Below are 18046 nucleotides of genomic sequence, written 5' to 3'. Positions count from 1 at the left end.
GCTATATACCCTGAAGTTGTGAAGAGTCATTTGTGGCACAGGTTTATTTGCCTTTATTCAGTTAACTTGTGTTAGCAAAAAAACCTGCCAGGTCTGCAGGAGGGGGGGTAGTGTCCAATGAAGCGACTAACCATACTATTAGCTGGACAAAACAAACATTTTTCACCTGAAATGGCATGTATCTCTCCAGTGAGCCTGGAGAGATGGAGGGGGCTGAGCTTTAAGGGTGTAATGTTTCTGATTTCAGGGTTGCCGAGTATGAAAATGACAGAAATCATCTGTGTGTGGGAAATGTGGCAGCAAGGCATTGTACATGTGAGCTCAAAATCTGGATTTTTTTTTTTTTTTTTTTTCTGGTGCTTCTAAAACTAGCATTACACATCCTGAGATTCTATCTGAGGGGAAAAACACTGAAAAAAATGTGTAGATATAAAATAAAAGATATTTCACAAAACTGCTGGAAGTTTTTTCTCATCGCCATTATTTTGGTTATGGCTCAGAAGTTTGACTTGTAAGGCAACTCAGTATTTTGTTCACCAGAACACTTCTTACTGCTTTGGACAATGTCTGTACAATGGTTTGAGAGCTGATTAAGCAGCAGTAAGCACACTGAGTCCTGCAAACAGCATATTTTCCATCATTGCTGGCAATGTCCCAGCAGTATTCACACCATGGTTAAGAAGAGCTGGAACAGGAATATTTGCAGGTGAACTGACCTGTGGCATGCTTGGCCTTGCACATCCCCAACCTGTGCACAGCTCACGTGTGAGAACTTGATCCTGCATGTGTGATCAGGCTCTTTCCTTGCAGAGTGCAGGAAAGTAGAGATGAGAGGTAAATCCAGTCATGACCACGAGGTCAGACTTGAATTTCCCAGCACAGCCTGCATATCACTTGAAAAGTTGTTGTCCTTCCTTCACCAAGAAACAGGCAGTACTCATGTTGTCTGGGCTAAAAGACATCTAATACTAGAACACAAACTCTGGGGTTTGCAGATGCTCAGCATGGCTGAAAATCAGGCACTTCATTTTGGTGCTTGTATAGAACTACCTTAGGGGTCTCACTTCAGAAATGCCATTTGCAAATTTAGTTCTAAGTATTTTACCATGTCTGTTCCCCTCAGAAGGAGCTGCACAGATTAAATACAAAATGCTTGTAAAGTCCTCAGATAAGATGCACTACTGACACAGAACGTATTGTTAATTATGATTAATTATTATTATTCTGCTGGCTGACAGGCATCTGACTGACGGATACTTTCTAATCCCTATTCTCTCCCCACATTTTCTTCCTAATTAATGTCCTCTAGAACCTCGTAATCACACGGCATGCAAATGAACTGTATGTTATTTAGCCACAGAGATTATAGTAGATTGGGTGACTTCCTCTGTCACAAGCAGGCTAGAGAAAAAGAAACAGAGAAAAATTACATGATGTAAATTGTTGTTTTCTCTTGCGGGAAAGAAAGGAAGGAGCACTGCTCTGAGCAGTGTTGGTGACACAAAGCAAGCGGCGGAGGCCTGCGATGCAAGAGTAAAGCTGCCCTCTGCAGGCTACTCTGTCATGCACAATAAATCAAGTCACAGCATCTAAGGGGCGTAAAGAAGTGCTTCAGAGATATGGGGAATAAATAGCTTTCTACTATGTTGCTAACAGATTATCTTAACCAAGGAAAACAAAAAAAGTAAAAAACCACCGAAACATAATCGGGAGCATGCAGCATCACCATTTTCCAGTGTGAATCCCTCCATACGCTCAAGTGCTGGCTCCGAGGCAAAGGCCAAACGCAGGGACCGGCTTTCAGCCTGCCCAACCTGTGGTGTGAGGTGGTGTCTGGCTCTGACCCCTCCGAGCTGCACAAGCCCTGTGCCCATGAGCAGGGGTCTGCGGGCTGGTGGCAGAGGGCAGAGAGCCAGAGCCGCAGGGAGCTTCGCTGCAAGTGCTCATGCTCTCCGTGTCCCAGTACAAGGTGCTGAAGAAAGGAGTGTGGAGCCTCCAACACACAGAGGGCATTTCTCGAATGGTTTGAAAGTGGCTCTTCCCCCTTCTGGCTTGTGCATCCCCCAGAATGGCAGTGGCTCAGTTGCTCCTGGCTGCACAGGTGATGCTAAATCTCCCTCACCTCAGAGGAGACTGAGCTGCTGCTAATGACTAAGAGCAATTTGCAGTTCCCTGGCTGAGGAAAACAGAGTGTACAGTCCTCTGACAGTCACTAATCCCTTCCCATTCACTGACACCCTACCTACCAACCTAATATCACCTAACTCATCTAATATTTGAAGCCACTTCTGAACCCTTATGCAATCTCCCCAGCACACCTATAGTTTGCAGCGATGCTGCCGTGTGCATTTCTCCAAGGCACTTATGCCTCCGCTTGCTCCAGTGTCTGTGTCTTTCATACAGAAGCTCTGGCCCAGCCGTTCATGCCACCACACATGAAAGCAGATTGAGATAAATAAAACTTATTTTACTGCATTATCTTTCAAGTTGAGCAGCACCTCTAATGCAGTTTTCATGCAGAGGCGCAGGCAGAGGGACTTTTGTAAAGAAAGGGGTGTGGGGAAGCATGGAGGAAGAAGAGGGAGAGAAGGATGGGGGCTACTTAAGCCAGTTGGATCAATCCTGTAGCCTAACATGAAACCTAAACATGTGAAATACAGTCTGTGACAAAGGCGTGGACAAGTAAGGACTGGACTTGTTGTGGCCACACCACATGTAGGCCTGTTCTTTACCAACAAAGCTTACATGCTCAATGTCACCAGCAGCAACACCCACCTGCCAAAACCCCTGAGGTCACAGCTGTGGCATCACAGACTTGTTACAAGCTGTGCTGTCACAGAAGTGAGATGGTTGCTGTCAGTCGTTGCCCATTTGATCTACATTATATAAGAGACTCTTGTGTCAGTTCTTGGTGAGCTTTCCCTGCTGGGTGCTTACTAAATTGCTGTGAAAGGATCAGATGTTCATTCCTATATGCTCTTAGGTCCACAGGTCTTGACAATATTTGAAGATGTTTGCCAGGTCTTGCATGTCAAGGTCTGTAGTCCATTTGCATGTGTACATTACAGAACAACAGAATGACCTTGACAGGCTGGAGAGGTGGGGCCATGCAAACCTCATAAAGTTCAACAAGGCCAAGTGCAAGGTCCTGCACATGGGTTGGGGCAGTCCCAAGCACAAATACAGGCTGGGGAATGAGTGGATTGAGGGCAGCCCTGCGGACAAGGACTTGGGGGTAGTCATGGATGAAAAACTGACTATGAGCCAGCAATGCACGCTCACAGCCCAGAAAACCAACTGTACCCTGGGCTGCATCAAGAGAAGTGTGGCCAGCAGGTCGAGGGAAGTGATTCTCCCCCTCTGCTCCACTCTTGTGAGACCCCACCTGGAGCGCTGTGTCCAGCTCTGGGGTCCCCCAACATAAGAAGTACACAGACCTGCTCGAGCAGGTCCAGAGGAGGCCACGAAGATGATCAGGGGGCTGGAGCACCTTCCTTATGAGGACAGGCTGAGAGAGTTGGGGTTGTTCAGCCCAGAGAAGAAATGACTCCTGGGAGACCTTATAGCCTTCCCATACTTAAAGGGGGCCTACAGGAAAGGTGGAGAGGGGCTTTTTACAAGGGCACGTAGTAATAGGACAAGGGGTAATGGTTTTAAACTGTAAGACATTTACATAAGATATAAGGAAAATATTCTTTACTGTGAGGGTGGTGAGGCACTGGAACAGGTTTCCCAGAGAAGTTGTGGATGGCCCCTCCCTGGAAGTGTTCAAGGCCAGGTTGGATGGGGCTTTGAGCAACCTGATCTAGTGGAAGGTGTCCCTGCCCATGGCAAGGGGGTTGGAACTAGATGATCTTTAAGGTCCCTTCCAACTCAAACCATTCTATGGTTCTATGATGCTATGACTGAGATTGGAAGGGAACTCTGGATGTCATCTGGTCCAACCCTCCTACTCAAGCAGCAGAACAGGTTGTCCAGGACCAAGTCCAGATGGCTTTTAAATATCTGAGCCTTCTCTTTGATGTTCCCATACAGCTGCTTAGGCACTAGAAGCAGCAATGTCTCCCTCAAGTTCCCACTTCTCCTGAAGGTCACCTCTTCAGGAACATGCACTAGTGTAGTGTGTCACAAATGTGGCACATACTCCCTCAACAATGAAGCGACTTCATGCAGAATTTTCAGCACTGCTGCATCTCCCTTAAGAAACAGAGCACAAAAGATGATTGAGTCAGAAAACAACCAGCATCCCAGATCTCCACTGGTCTTTCTCATCAGCATCTGTGGGATCAGCTCTAATACCAGCTCTCTGCAGTCTGTGGCTATAAAACTGGGTGACTGAAATACAGTAGTGCCTGCTCTATTAAGTACGAGAACTTCTATGAGATTATTTTCATGCTCAACAAGCACCCTCTGATAAATCTCTTCTCAGGTAGGAGCCAGATTGTTGCCTGAAAGAAAGCACCTCAAGTAGCTCCCTTGTCAGGGCAGTCTTGTGTCTCCAGCACCCAAGATTCCAGTCTAACATGGGAGAAAAACAGCAGCAGATATCCAAAATGGAGTTCAGGTCAACCAGTGGTTATGCATAAAGAGCCCCCAGTATAAAAGCAAATCTATAAACTGTACATAAATAGCTTCCCCAAATTATTCCATGGGCACAGACTTTGTAGGGGAACTACATAGCTGGCACTCTTACTAGCACTACCTGGTACCTGATGTGTAATCTGTGCCATGTAACAATGGAGTGACATGCAGCCATGTACTCCTACCTCTCAATCCCTCTTGGCCTAGGCTAAACAAAATACCAGGCCTATATCCAGCCAGGGTGGAGGGCTCATGGAGCTCACCAGGCGTGGCAAGCATGGTGCAGAGAGAGAGAGCACATACCATGCATGTCAGAAACATTGGTTCTGATCACTCAGTCTAGCTGCAGAAATTAGCAAGTATTGAAGAGACGTTTGCAAGTAAGAGGAGACGAAATTCTAGACAAGCTATAATTGGCAAACCTGAATAAGAACAAGGAGCTAAGATCTCCTTCACCTGATTAAGTGATGCTTGGAAGTGTTTCAACGACACAGTAGGAATTTTTAAGTAGCAGCCATATAGATACTTGCCAAGATTGCTTCATGACAAAAAACAATGCCAAGATTTCTGATCTGCTTGCCACTGAAAAAAAATTTGACTCATTCAAAGGCACTTGATCAATTATAAATATAAGGTCTACACCATTCAGAAGAGCTATGCCAGCTGAGGTTTATCCTCTATTTCCCAGGATCTGGAATCCCATTCTGTCCTTTGAATATCTACCAGTTCCCAATAATTTCCTCAGTCTGTAGGCTTGCTGCAGTAGGAGTGTTTGTGATGTATAGTTTTCGTGTGTATGTACTCTGTGTATGTCTATGTCCCTATTGTTCTCTAAAACACAAACCCACATTATGCTCCAGCATCAGAGGCATATAAGGGAAGAAGACTCCATCTGTAGCATGGACAAGTTAGTCAAAGTCTTGGATGTATTTTCCCTCCAGCCAAGCCCACCACCATGTATCCCACTGCATCCTGCAATACTATCATGGGCCACTGCTGGGCAGAGAAGCCAGTGGCAAGCCCCCTCCTGGAAGGGGCTGTTGCATGAGATGGATCATTGGGACCCAGGAGCAGCTGAGCTTCGAGTGTGTCACAGCATTTTCCATGCCCTCTGGCTTGCATTCCCCATGGTAGCTTGGACACAGTGCTCCTCTCCAGCATGGTAAGCGGAATCTGCATCTTCCTTTCAAAAACATTTGGTACACAACCCATCATCTCTCCATTACCCTTCACCTCTGCTACTCAATTCAACTCCTAAATTCATCTGATCAGCTGGTTAGATTTTCCTGTTTTTTTTCAAACCATGCTTGAGTCAGCAAATTTAAACCTAGGGATTACATTTTTCCATAATCTAGAGTGACCAGGGCAACAAATAAACTATGGCCTCCATATTGTTGTCATTCAAGAGGGAATTAACATTGTATGCTGTTCCTCCCTTCCACCTCACAGCTCTGTGCAGCCCTGCTCAGCTGAGATTCAGAAACAGACCCAAACTCCTCTCTATTAAATACGAAAATTATCATCTACATTTCATCACATTATTTTCCCCAGATTTCCTGTTAGTGGCCAACTAAAAAAAGAGACAGGGCAGGAGGGAGGGGGGTCTTAACACGGCAGAAGCAGAAATCAGCTTTCATAATGTCATCTGATGGCCCGATAATTGATACGATCTCTTAATGCATACACTCTTGTCATAGCAATTAGATCTGTAGTCTAAGCATTTCTGGACTTTCTGCCAGGAAAGAATTGGGAAATTAATGAAGGCAAATTAATTATTTGTCCCCATGGTTTCTAATGTAAGAATACAGCTGTTCTTTATCAGCATAATTCATTATTAATGTCTCCCAAAGCTCAGCTCAGATATATGCCCTTCAAATGCCACATTTCTGTTCAGATTAAATATCAAATGGTTTTTAAATATCAAAATGGTGCTGCATTTCTGAGATCTGTTCTGAGTTGTGGGAAAAGAAAAACAAGGACTCCTTTTGATCATACACACGAGTTTTACATGATGACACCATCACTGACTCCTCTAGATGTAGTCCCAGTTTACACTTATGTAAGTGAGGGAAGCTAGATTCTATGCCACAGACTATACCAGTCTGCTACACCACAGCCCAAATGTAGGCTTAGGAAAGTAATTATGAGTAAAGAAAGGTGTCTTTTTGCCAAATTGGGCACTAGACACAGTAATTCAAGTGGATCAGTTTCAAAGATCATGAAATCAAATGTTTACAGCCATTTATTTATTCCTATTTTTTTCCCCACATGACAGTGCAGCCCCACATATCTCATTTAACAAATTCCACAAGACTTGTTTGCCTGGCCCCAAAGGGACACTGCAGCTCATTGATTTTCTTGGTTAATTCTTGCTCTGCTGAGCGATATATTACCACCTGACAGCAGTGTGTCAGGGTGAAAAGAAGTAGCCCGCAGTGAATGCAAGAGGGTCCAGAAACACGGGAGCAAAAATAATTGAGCTAAAAGAATGAGAAATGAAAAAGCGGGAGTGTGAGGAAATGCCCCGCCATGTTCTGCATTTGCCATCTGAGCTCTCTAAGGGCCACTTGTGAGGCCTTGGGTGGGTGCCACGGCAGCACATGAGAAAGAAGGGAGCATAGATGTGACCACAGCTGGGAGCGGCTCGCCTGCTCAGCTGTATTTAATGTGGGACTGGCTGCAGCTCTGATACAGTGGGGTCAAGTAAGGGGACTGTAAGGAAGGCAAGGCAAGGCAAGGGGCTGCTGGCCCCGTAGCTTAATGAGGCTAATTATTCCCTTTCCCACAGAGCTGGGCAGAAGGGCTCAGAAGCTTTTCTTGTGTTTTGCCTCTTTCTTTCTGAGAAGAGAATGAGGTACTGCTTAGGAAGCCTGGAGAAGCTGGTTATTGCTTTCCTCACAGTGCTCTGCCTAAGGAGGAAGAGCCTTTGCCATCCAAACACAGTGGAAGGAAGAAAGACAGACACAGGACTCACAAGTCCAAAGAAATACCCTTACGCTGGTCCTTTTTGCTCAGGATACAGGATCAGCACAGACTTTACAATGTACTGCAGGTGAACTGACATGGCAAATGGGAAATGGGACCTGAATGAGATCCAGAGGATTAGACGAAAGCAAGGAAACTCAAGGGCAATTGTTAGAGAAGCTATTGAGGATGATAAGAAGAAAGAGGCATTTGGTAGTAGGAGAGTCAATTGTGTGCCTGGAGAATAGCCATCCTTTTGTAAGGATGGAGCTAACAGAACAGTGATTATGACTGTGCCTGAAGCAAACGTTCATGGTATTACTGAGATGTTTGACAATTTAGTCAGGGGAGCTCAAGATGAAAGCAAAACCTATTAGCACTGTGTGTGCTGTGGAAAAAAGGGAATGAATGATATCTTATATTTATATCACACCTTTCATCCTGAAGGATCCCAAAGCACTCTGCAAACCACATATGGAAGTGACTTCTGCCTTTGCTGACATATGGACGACAGGGGTGAAACAAGCCAACTCTTTTAACATCAGAAACCAGCACTGCTGCACAGCAGCTCAGGAAAAAGGGAGAAACAGGTAGGCACAAATCAAACTGCAAAATAATAATCTGCTAGGCAAGGATGTGGAATAACAGACCAAAAATATGCAGTATTTTTGGAAGTCTTCATTATACTAATGCAAAAGACTGTAATCAGGATCCATGCCTTACTGACTCTGGGTGCTGCATACGCACTGCGACAAATAACATTCTGGTTCCACAGTTTCCCAGCAAAGGCATTATATACAGGACTAAAATCCAAGAAGTGGTCTTGAATTTAGCCCCTTGTGCTCCTACCAGGACAAAATCACTTAAATTCCTCTGAATTTTCTTGACAGAATGCATATATCTGTCTACCACTTCTAAGGATTGTATTTCATTTTAGCTTACCCCTGGATATACTTTTTTAAACACATGTGTTCACAGGAAGGACAGAACAGCTAAAGAGGATCTGCTTTCTTCCTAAAAAGGAGGAGGACAATTAATGAGATTTGATCCATCATTTTCACATCATATTTGTCCTACTCATTTACTGAAATATGGACACTCAAAACAGCATGCTAGATATAAGCCAATAGCTACAGATGTACAGCTACTGTGGCCTCACATGCTAAAAATCTTCACTTTTTAAACAGCCTTGCAAAACTAGTGCATATTTTACAAGCTCAGGCATTAAATTTTCCCTTCCCATTTTATCATAATGATATACGAGAATATTTAGCAAGGTTTTATTTGCTGTGGGAAAGAGAGGCAGCATTTTCTAGGTCATTTTAAGAATATCTTTAACTTTAGGCAGTGAGGAATTACGGGTAAAAAAGGCATAGTGGTGACAACTGAGTTGATGTTAATCATAATCCCTATGTAGGTGTCCTTGTGAAAAAGTGTGTGACAGCTGATAACTGCAGCAGCTTTTATCTACATCCCATTAAACTCTTAAAATGCAATAAAGGTCCAAGCCAATCTTGTTTTCTATTGCCCCGTGATAAGATGCAAATTAACACAAGTTCTGCAGAAGCAAAACTCCCTGGCCAAAGCGTGCAAGGTATTTAAAGTTGTGGGAAATGTAATTTTAAACACAAAAGGCATAAAAACCTCATACTTATTGAGATTAAAACTGGAAACTTCCAGTTTTATTTATTGATTGCAATGATTAAAGAAAGTGCTTGATACAGTTCTAACATTTTGTAATATCAACAACATGGGGGTGTTTTGCCTGTAGATGGTGCAGTAGGGCAGCAAAGTTATTAAGTTTTTCTTTAAATAAAGATTAAATAGGGTTTGAAAGCTAGTCATTACCAGATGTTCATAGTTTAGAAACATTTTTCCAGTTTAAAATTTGCAGCAAGATTTCCACCCAACACAAAAATGTCAAGAAAAGCCCAGAAAATAAATAAAATGCCATTTGGTTATATAATGTGGGGTTTTTTTAATTAATGATGTGCTTTTCATTTCTTTCATATAGCAACAGCAGTGTGGTTATTCAAACAGGCTTTGGGCACCAAACCAAAAAAAACAATTACCAGGGTTAAAAGAGGCAATGTCCTGACCCTTCTCTACAAGCAGGAAATGGAGTTTCAGGACCTTAGTCTGTTTTATGCCCGAGGGACTGATCAAATCAATGGTGTGAGGCACAAGAGAACTTTTTTTCCTTTCTTTTCTGTGTTAACGACCTTGATCCTGAGTAACACAGATTCAGGGATAAACTTACAACTCACTAATTCCACAAGAAATAGGCTAACATGAAGGAAGCAGCATGTTGATACAGGTATATTAAAAATTAAAATTAAAAAATTAAGAGGCAAACTAGTATTTGCACTGCCCCAGCAGTGCCATGACTGCTCTACTGCATACTGTAAAATCAACTGCTGGTGAGAAAAACACTTGTGCAAAATTGCTTCTTGAATACAGTATTATCCTCTCTTTACATGAGCAGGATGAAGTGAGAATGGATTCTTGGGAGTTTCTAGGCTAGAAATTACAGACGAAGTTCAGGTGCAAGCTTGCATCCAAGTTTGAATGGAAACACTGCAGAGAGGAGGGAGTATGACCAGATCCAGTAGAGTCTGGCTTCTAACATGATGAAATTCTCATGCACTGTCATCACAGTAGGTGATTTGCTGACAAAAATCCATCAGCTGTTACACAGGCAACACCAGAAGTTCATTTTTGCTGAGTTGTTCTCAATCCAAAGCCTTCTGCAATTGTGCACTATTGCTTATATTTATTTCTTTGGAAATATAATTCCTTATTTACTGAGGGGGTTTTGCTACCTCACTTGTGTTGCTGTTTGGTCCAATATCTTTTGGAAAATCCTGGTAAATCAGCTTATGTCCAGTCAAGGCAAAAGACCTCCTCAATCTGACATGGGGACACCAAGCAGGCAGGCTGTCAAAAAATTTACAGGACAACAGATGTAAAAACATGGGCACCCATGAGGCTCCAGGGCCAAATCAAGATTTGGAAGGAGGAAAACACAGGAGAGGCCCTGGAAATGCCCACCCCTCCCAACAGAAATCCAAGGAGCCATGAATGCCACACCAAGAAACTTTTTCAGAGGTGTAAGTAAAAAGGATAGGGTCCATTGTCAGAGAGCCCCTTCCCTACTGAACTTTGTGGTGTTGTGGATAACCACACTGGGTGTGGCTGGGAAGAGGCTGATGAAAAAGTGCCTTTGTGGGCCTGCAGGCGATGTGTATACAACACACAGACAAAACTTCGTGAGAGCGGAGGAGAAGCTTGAACGTAGAGCATGACATGGAGCTCTGCCAGGCTGAACATACCCTGAGACAAGAGTTGAGAACTCCTTTTTGGTTTCCATACCAACCCTAAAAATGACCCTCTGTGTGACTCTGGCTTACAGCTCAAAGCTAAATTTCACCATGCTTTGGTGGTAACAAATCCCAATGATGCTAATGGGAGTCAGTCCACTGTATTTACTGTTTGAAGTCTATAAACCCTACAGTGTTATAAACCGTACAAATCAATGTAGGCTATGGCACTTTGCCGCTTGTCTCTGATGAGTTTACTCCACAACCTATTTCTCCCTGTGGTGGTATTAAGTAGGGACAACTCCACTGAAGTCAGTGGCATTTTACTGCTATAAAACCAGTGTGAGATCATAATCAGAGTTCTAATGTGTAACTTGGAGTTCACTTCATCTCTGAATTTCTCTTTTCATGCCTTTCTCTTACGTAAATGGTCTTTAACAATGCTTACGGCCATCAAATAAAGTATTTAAATACTGGAACGTTTAAAGTCCCTTGAGATCTTGCAAGGGAAGATATTCTGTAATGACAAAGTATGAACCACTGAATTACAGAGTGTCTGAGCTTAGTAGGGACCTCTCAGGGTCACGTAGTCCAACCCCTGCTCAAGCAGGGTCAGTCAAGGCAGGTTGCTCAGGACCATGTCTAGTCAGGTTTTGAATGTCTCCAAGGACAGAGACTCCACAACCTCTCTGGGTAACCTGTACCAGTGTTCCACCACCCCCACAGGGAAAAAAAAAAAAAAGTGTTTTCTTATGTTCAGATGGATTTTCATGTGTTTCAGTTTACGCCCATTGCTGGTTCTGGTTCTGCCAGTGCGCACCACTGAGGAGAGGCTGGATCTGTACACAAAGCTCTGTAGCAGTGACAGAATACCTGTTCCATCCTGTGACATGGCTTAAAGTTCCAGGGAGAGAATCTCACTTTCTTTTACTGTATGTGGGACTTGGATGTAATTTACAGAAATACTAGGTCACAATGGATAGCATACAACAGGTTTTGTCCCATTTAAATAAAATCTACAGACCTTTTTCGTAAGAGTAAAGCCCTATGGTAAACCAGACTGGACCAGTGCATGGCCACAAGCTCTACCATACAATGGTCCATACTCTTTAATTAGTATCACACTCCCTTGGATGACCTGCCCAGCTAGCCAGGTAGTCTGAGGACAGTTCAGGGAACAGCATCAGACTGTTTCCAATATGCAGTATGAGTGAAACCCCTTGAAGCTCGCATATGGCATCTCAATGGATGCTACCTATGAGGAACTCTGTCCCTTGCCTTGCAGGGACAGAGATTGGCCTTGGTCCATTTTATTTATCATCACAGACAGACTCTAAATGTATTTCATAAGTCAAGGAAGGTCAGAGTCTCATTATTAATTGCTGTGATTACTTATAATTAGCATTTGAAACCTGCTGAAATCAAATGGGAATGGATACGGTCACTTACTCCTAAGTAAATCGTACCTTGAATGAGACATTGTCCTACTGAATCCAGTGTGGGCCTGGGATTCAGCTTATGATTAGTGGTCTACCCTATGACCTTTGAATTTAATGAAAATACTTATGGCATAAAAGTCTCTTCATAACAAGTGATCTTCATGCATGTGGCTGAAGTGTGTTTGGCACAGCTGTGTAAGTCAGGAGTGTCAGCCCCACTCCTCCAATTTCTGGTGGCTATCAAGGCCAGCAAAAGCCCTAGCGTAGATGCTGTAATACTAGTGATAGTTCAGAGAAACTCCCTTATCTCCACAACCAAAAGAAATCTTCTGCTTGCATTTGCAGGGTTTGCTGAGTTAGGTCTCTTGATCCATCTACTGGGAACTGCTATTCAGTGTAGACAAGGCCCAAATTCAAACAGAATAATAAAAGGGATTTAAATTTCTCAAAAGAAAAATGAGGCTCTTTTCCCAAATGTACTGCTTCTCCTTAACAGTGAAAGATCTTCATCACACATGTCCTGCAGCATGTTGTTCTTTCCAGATACGGGATTTTGCTGGGAAGTTGTGACACACAGTTTGTGGAAGCACTTGCCAACTGAGCAATGCTTTCACTACTGCTCACCACACTCCTTAAACATGCATGCTAATTACATTACAGACTGTATATAAGGCTATAGCATTTTCCTAGGAACCACAGTGAAGTTAGCATGTGCCTTCAGTTGTCTCAGCTGTGCATCTGCTGTGACCAGAGTTTCTGTTGATAAATAATGACAACCTCATTAAGCATCCACCCTAGAGGTGTTTCTGGTGCTCGGAAGTGCTTACACTTTAAGGTTACCATTTAATGCTTTTTTTCAGCACCAAGTAGTTCGTGAGGAAAGTGTTCTTATTTACATTAGAAGAAACCTGAGCATGAATAAAAAGGGGTGTTTTTAATGGCATGTACAATTAATCTGGTACACCACAAATGGCTGACCTACAGCTGGACTTCATGTCACTGATCACAACCCTTTAAGCCCAGAAGCTGAGTCAGTTTTCAGTCCACTTCATTGTCCTTTTAGCTAGTCTGCACTTCAGTTTGTCTATGAAGATGTTATGGGAGTCTGCCCCAGTCAAAATAAACAACATCCATTGCTCTCCCCTCATCCACCAAACCAGTCATTTCGTGATAGAAGGTAACCAGGTTAGCTGAGTATGATTTTGTCTTCGTAAATTCATGCCAACTACTTCCAGTCACCTTCTTGTCCTTCATGTGTTTGGAAATGGTTTCCAGGATTATTTGCTCCATCACCTTCCTAGGCATCAAAGTGAGGCTGACTGGCCTGTAGTTCCCCAGATCCTTCCTCCTTCTTGCTCTTCTCAAAGACAGGACTGACATTTGCTTTTTCTAGGTCTCGAAAGCCTCCCCCCCCCACTGCCAAAGCTGATCCTGCTCTTCTGAGGATAACTTTTCACTGCTCCTGCCTTTCCCATGTGTCTAAGAGGCCTGGGATTCCTGAGGAATTACCAGGGAAGACCAAGAGGAAGATGCCAATGAGTACCTCTCTCTTCCATGTCCTTTGTCACCAGATCCCATTTGTGAACTCATTTCTATTATGTAATACAACAGCATTTACAATGACATTAACAGGATGAAGATCACGAGGACAACAGTAACTCTTAGATAATCATAGGCTGAAGTCAGATAGATACTTCCTCTTGAGACATGGTAATAACTATTTGCATTATTATGACCACTTCTCCCTCTTCTCAAAAACACCAAGTTCAGGAAACTGACCTATGAAGCTACACTGACATTAGTCTTTTCAGCTACAGTGGCTGATAAGTTCTCTTCTGAGTGCATTGTTCCATCTGCTTTTAAGTATAAACACAAAACAATGAAATAGAGAAAAGAACAGCTCTAAAGGAAAGTAGCTGGAATAATTTACATATGTTAATTTATGAAATCAGTGATAGCTCATTTCCACTTACAGGATAAATACCAAAACTGCATTCAGCCCGGCTGAACAGCTGTTTCCTCCATAGCACAAAGAGATAATATGGGATCACTGTAGGTGTAAAGAGGAATAGCAAAGATGCATAACAACACAATCTTTATTTCTGGCTATGATTTAATGTGAACTGTTCATGTCCTTTCTGGTGTCCATACTTCAGAAAGGACACTGAAAAAGACAGAGGTAGTTCAGCAAGAAACCATAATTTTAATTACAGAAAATACATATTGAAGTAAGAAGCTGGAGGATTTTGTAAATTTTCAAGATGACCAGAGCTGATCTGAGAGACCCGGCCAGTCTGTTGGTACATGTACATGGTAAAAATATTGGCTATTAGCATATACTGTAACCTACAGAAAAACAGCATGGCGAGTTCTGAGTGGAAATGAAAATTAAAATACAGGAATTGAGAAACAGCAACAGGCATGATTTTCTGGGGCTTACAAGTACCACTGCTAGCCTCCATCTCCTACTCCTCACGACAGTGCTGACCTTTTGCATTCACAGTGCAGTGCAGTGCCTTCTCTCTTTCTTCTCAGCATCACATGCATGCCATGAGGGCAAAGAGAAGATATGGTGCCAGGCACAGACAGAAGGCATTTGTTTTTTCTCCATTCTCAATCCTCTGCTACAGGCATGCCACTTTCACAGAACTCATTCTTATCAGTACACTCTGCTCCTGAACAAAATGTTAATTTATCACTGAACGGTAAATGGTGGGAGATGTGGCTATCTATCTGAAGGAGAAGTTTTAGTCGTTCTAGTACATTGTTGAATCTAGTGGAGAAACCACCAAGTGAATGGCCTCTGTTATGCAGATAAAGCTAATTATAAAGGGTCTTGTTTCACCCAGATATTTCTGTGGGAAATACCCCCAGTGGCAAGGCTCTCCTGGAACATCACTCAGAGTTCCCAAGCCTCAAGGCTTCCTGGAAACCAGATTCAAGGCCTCTCAACCTGGACATTCAAAACTTCAAGCACTCAAATGCCCTGACTGCTGTGTAAAGCCTGGGCCTCATGCTTGGTCATATTGAATTATCTGGGAGACTTGGGCAGAGAGATGTAAAACAGCTCTGCTGGAGGCAGGGTGTTGACCAGATGTGTGCAACTTTCAGATAAAGAAGAGAGCACTACTTCATCCTGCAGTGTGTCTGAGGAAGGGAATCAAGCCATGATCCTCACATGCTTCAGTTCCCAGTCACTGACAAGGCTTAGCTCGTGTGTCTTCCAAAGAAGTCCAAATCTTACAACCCACTGACTTCATAATTAAACAGACTTCAAGGCTCAAAGCTCCTGTGAAAGTCATCTCACGTGGTATCTGGTAACCCTGTATTGATCCCTGTGCCAACCGATGTAGATGGACCCAGCACATGTCATCCTGTTGCCATGGGGGGTTTTGCGACTGTGTGTTGAACAGTGGCTGGCCATTGAAAACAGATCACATAAAGTCACAAATCACTCTCCTCTATGCTATGGAGGGCAAAAAAGAAGCTCCCTGTTGCCTCTCTGCACATACATAAATAGGAGATTACTGTGCAGAGGCAGCTCCAGGTGGCTGATGCCATGACTGCTCTCCTATGACCAACCAGCTGCACATTTCTCAACGTTTCTAATGCGGAAAACACGTGCCAGCCCTTTGCTCTGCAGTCACGATGGGGACCCAGCTCGGAGGGTCCCAGGAGCCAGGCAACGCTCCGTTTTACCAGAGGATGCCAGGCAGGGAGGGGGCCAGAGCGGAGTGCCCCGGAAAGCCGGATTTGCACCAGAGCCCAGGGAGGCCGAAGGCTGGCCTTTTATAAAGTTGGAAGCACAAAGTTTTGGGCCGTGCCGCAGCCGCCCGAAAACCTTTGGGGAGCGTCGCCAGCCCCCGTCGCTGTGGCCGCCTCAGGGCCGTCCCCGCCCCGGGCAGCTTTTGGCCCGCAACCGTCGGTCCGCAACCGTCGCCCGGGGCGGTGGGGAGGCGGGGAAGATGTCAGCTGAGCCCCTCAGCAGCCGCCCGGCAGCGGCGGGCTCCCACACCCGGCGGCGGCGGCCGCCCGCTCGGTCACATGGAGGCGCCATTTCCTCTGCCCTTGCTTTGCCCTTAAGGCCGCTGTGCCGCCGGCGCTGCCCGCGCCTCGCCCCGCACGGGCGCCCGCCGCGTCCCCGCCTTCCCCCCGCCACACACAGAGCGCCCAGCCCGACCCGGCGGGGAAGCGGAGGTGGCCGCGGCGGGAGAAGGGGCAGGGGGCGGCCGGCTAAAGCCCACCCTCTCCTAATAAAGCGATGGGGCCCGGGCCGCGGCGCCGCGCTCCCCGCGCCCTATAAATACGCTCCGTGCGCGGCCCGCGGGCTTTGGCCGGCGCGGCTCTGCAGGCGGCGCGGTGCAGCGGAGCGGAGCCGCCACTCCCGCCGCCGCTGCCGCCAGGAGAGCCCCGGCCCCCGCCACCCCAGCAAGATGCCCCGGGTAGACGCAGACCTCAAACTGGACTTTAAAGATGTCCTGCTCAGGCCTAAAAGAAGCAGCCTCAAAAGCAGATCAGAGGTGGGGGCATTCAAACCCAGCATGCTTTTTCTCCGTTCTCAGCCCCTAACTTGCTTAACCTTCCTTCCCTCCTGGCTTTATTTTTATTCCCCAGTCTAACATAGCCATGCCCTCCCCGATCGAAACGCCCCGTACGTGGCGGGGGGGATGCCGCTGCTCCCGGGAGGAGGGGAGGACGGGGCCGGGGTCCCCCCCGCCCCTTGGCGGGGCGAGCCCCGGCCCCGGCGGAGCGAAGGGAGGCGGCGGGCGCTGCGAGCCGGTGCTGCTCTGTCCTCCCCCGCGCCGCGGCAAAAATAAAAAGGCGGCGGGGGGGGATGGGATGGGATTGTTTGCTCCTAACAGGTGCCTCTGCGGATTTCTGCGGCGCTGAGCGGGGGGTGACCTCCGGTTTCCGTGGGGGCTGCCTTTCGTGAACCGACGGCTCTGCCAGCCTCTCTCCGGGGCAAGGGGGTGGTCAGATCGGCGCCCCGCAGCTTGGGCCGGCAAGAGCCGGGGGTGCGGGCCGGCAGGCATCTTCGCCCCCAGCCGCGGGGGTTGAGGGCAGCGCTGTTACCGAGTGTTTGGCATGCTCTTTCTAAAAAATAGTAGTAATAAAAAACAACCATGGGAGATGCTGGGGAGCGCTTCCCAAAGCACAGGGTACCCTGGGCTGGGATCCCGGGGGCGCTGGGGTGCGTTTCACCCTCACTTATGTTAACCCCCGCGACCTGCCTCTTCCTGGTGCCTGACCCGCGCGCGCAGGGCCCAGCCGTCCTCCCCTGGCCAAGGCTGCCTGCGGCTCAGCGTCCCCACTGGCCCAGGGCCACTGTTAGCCGGGATGTTGCTGTAGTTCTTTCTCAGCAGAGATCAGGAAAGACCCCAGGAAATCCCTTGAGGATTGCCTCTACAAAAAAGATGGCTGCCTCAGGCTTGAAGGTGCCTTCTCGTTTACCTCACGTAACCCCAAGGTTAACAAAGGATTTATTTTGACTAGTGAAGGAATTACGTTGTGTAGGGAATGGAAAGAGGATTAAGCTTTTCTCCAGGGAAAGCGGAGTTGTAAGAGAGCGAGACCTAGTAAATGAAGTGAGGTAGAAAGACAAGACAGGAAAGGGAAGCGGGGTAGCCGTGTTAGGGGCCTATGGCCAAGGATTTTGAGGGCAACAACTAGATAAAACGTTTTTGGCACTATGAAGGTGTAAGATTGGAGAGGTCCTTTCAGTAGAAAGGTAATCTCAGGCTA

The 18046-nt window shown here is 45.8% G+C and overlaps 1 protein-coding gene across 2 annotated transcripts in view; it reads left to right on the top strand.

Annotated features, from left to right (window-relative positions):
- Positions 1-16440: 16440 nt before the first annotated feature.
- Positions 16441-18046, top strand: part of GMPR (guanosine monophosphate reductase) — a 44707-nt gene continuing 43101 nt past the window's right edge. The window contains exon 1 of one of the 2 annotated variants that reach the window (XM_074828835.1): positions 16441-16824. In XM_074828835.1, the coding sequence (XP_074684936.1) occupies positions 16738-16824 (87 nt within the window). In that variant the 5' untranslated portion in view covers positions 16441-16737. The remainder of the gene's footprint in view (positions 16825-18046) is intronic. The other variant, XM_074828826.1, reaches the window with a different exon arrangement.

The sequence above is a fragment of the Strix aluco genome, chromosome 1 (genome assembly GCF_031877795.1).
Source record: "Strix aluco isolate bStrAlu1 chromosome 1, bStrAlu1.hap1, whole genome shotgun sequence".
Classification (NCBI taxonomy): Eukaryota; Metazoa; Chordata; class Aves; order Strigiformes; family Strigidae; genus Strix; species Strix aluco.
Note: the sequence above shows the minus strand (reverse complement) of the source record. Positions and strands in the feature narration are given on the sequence as shown.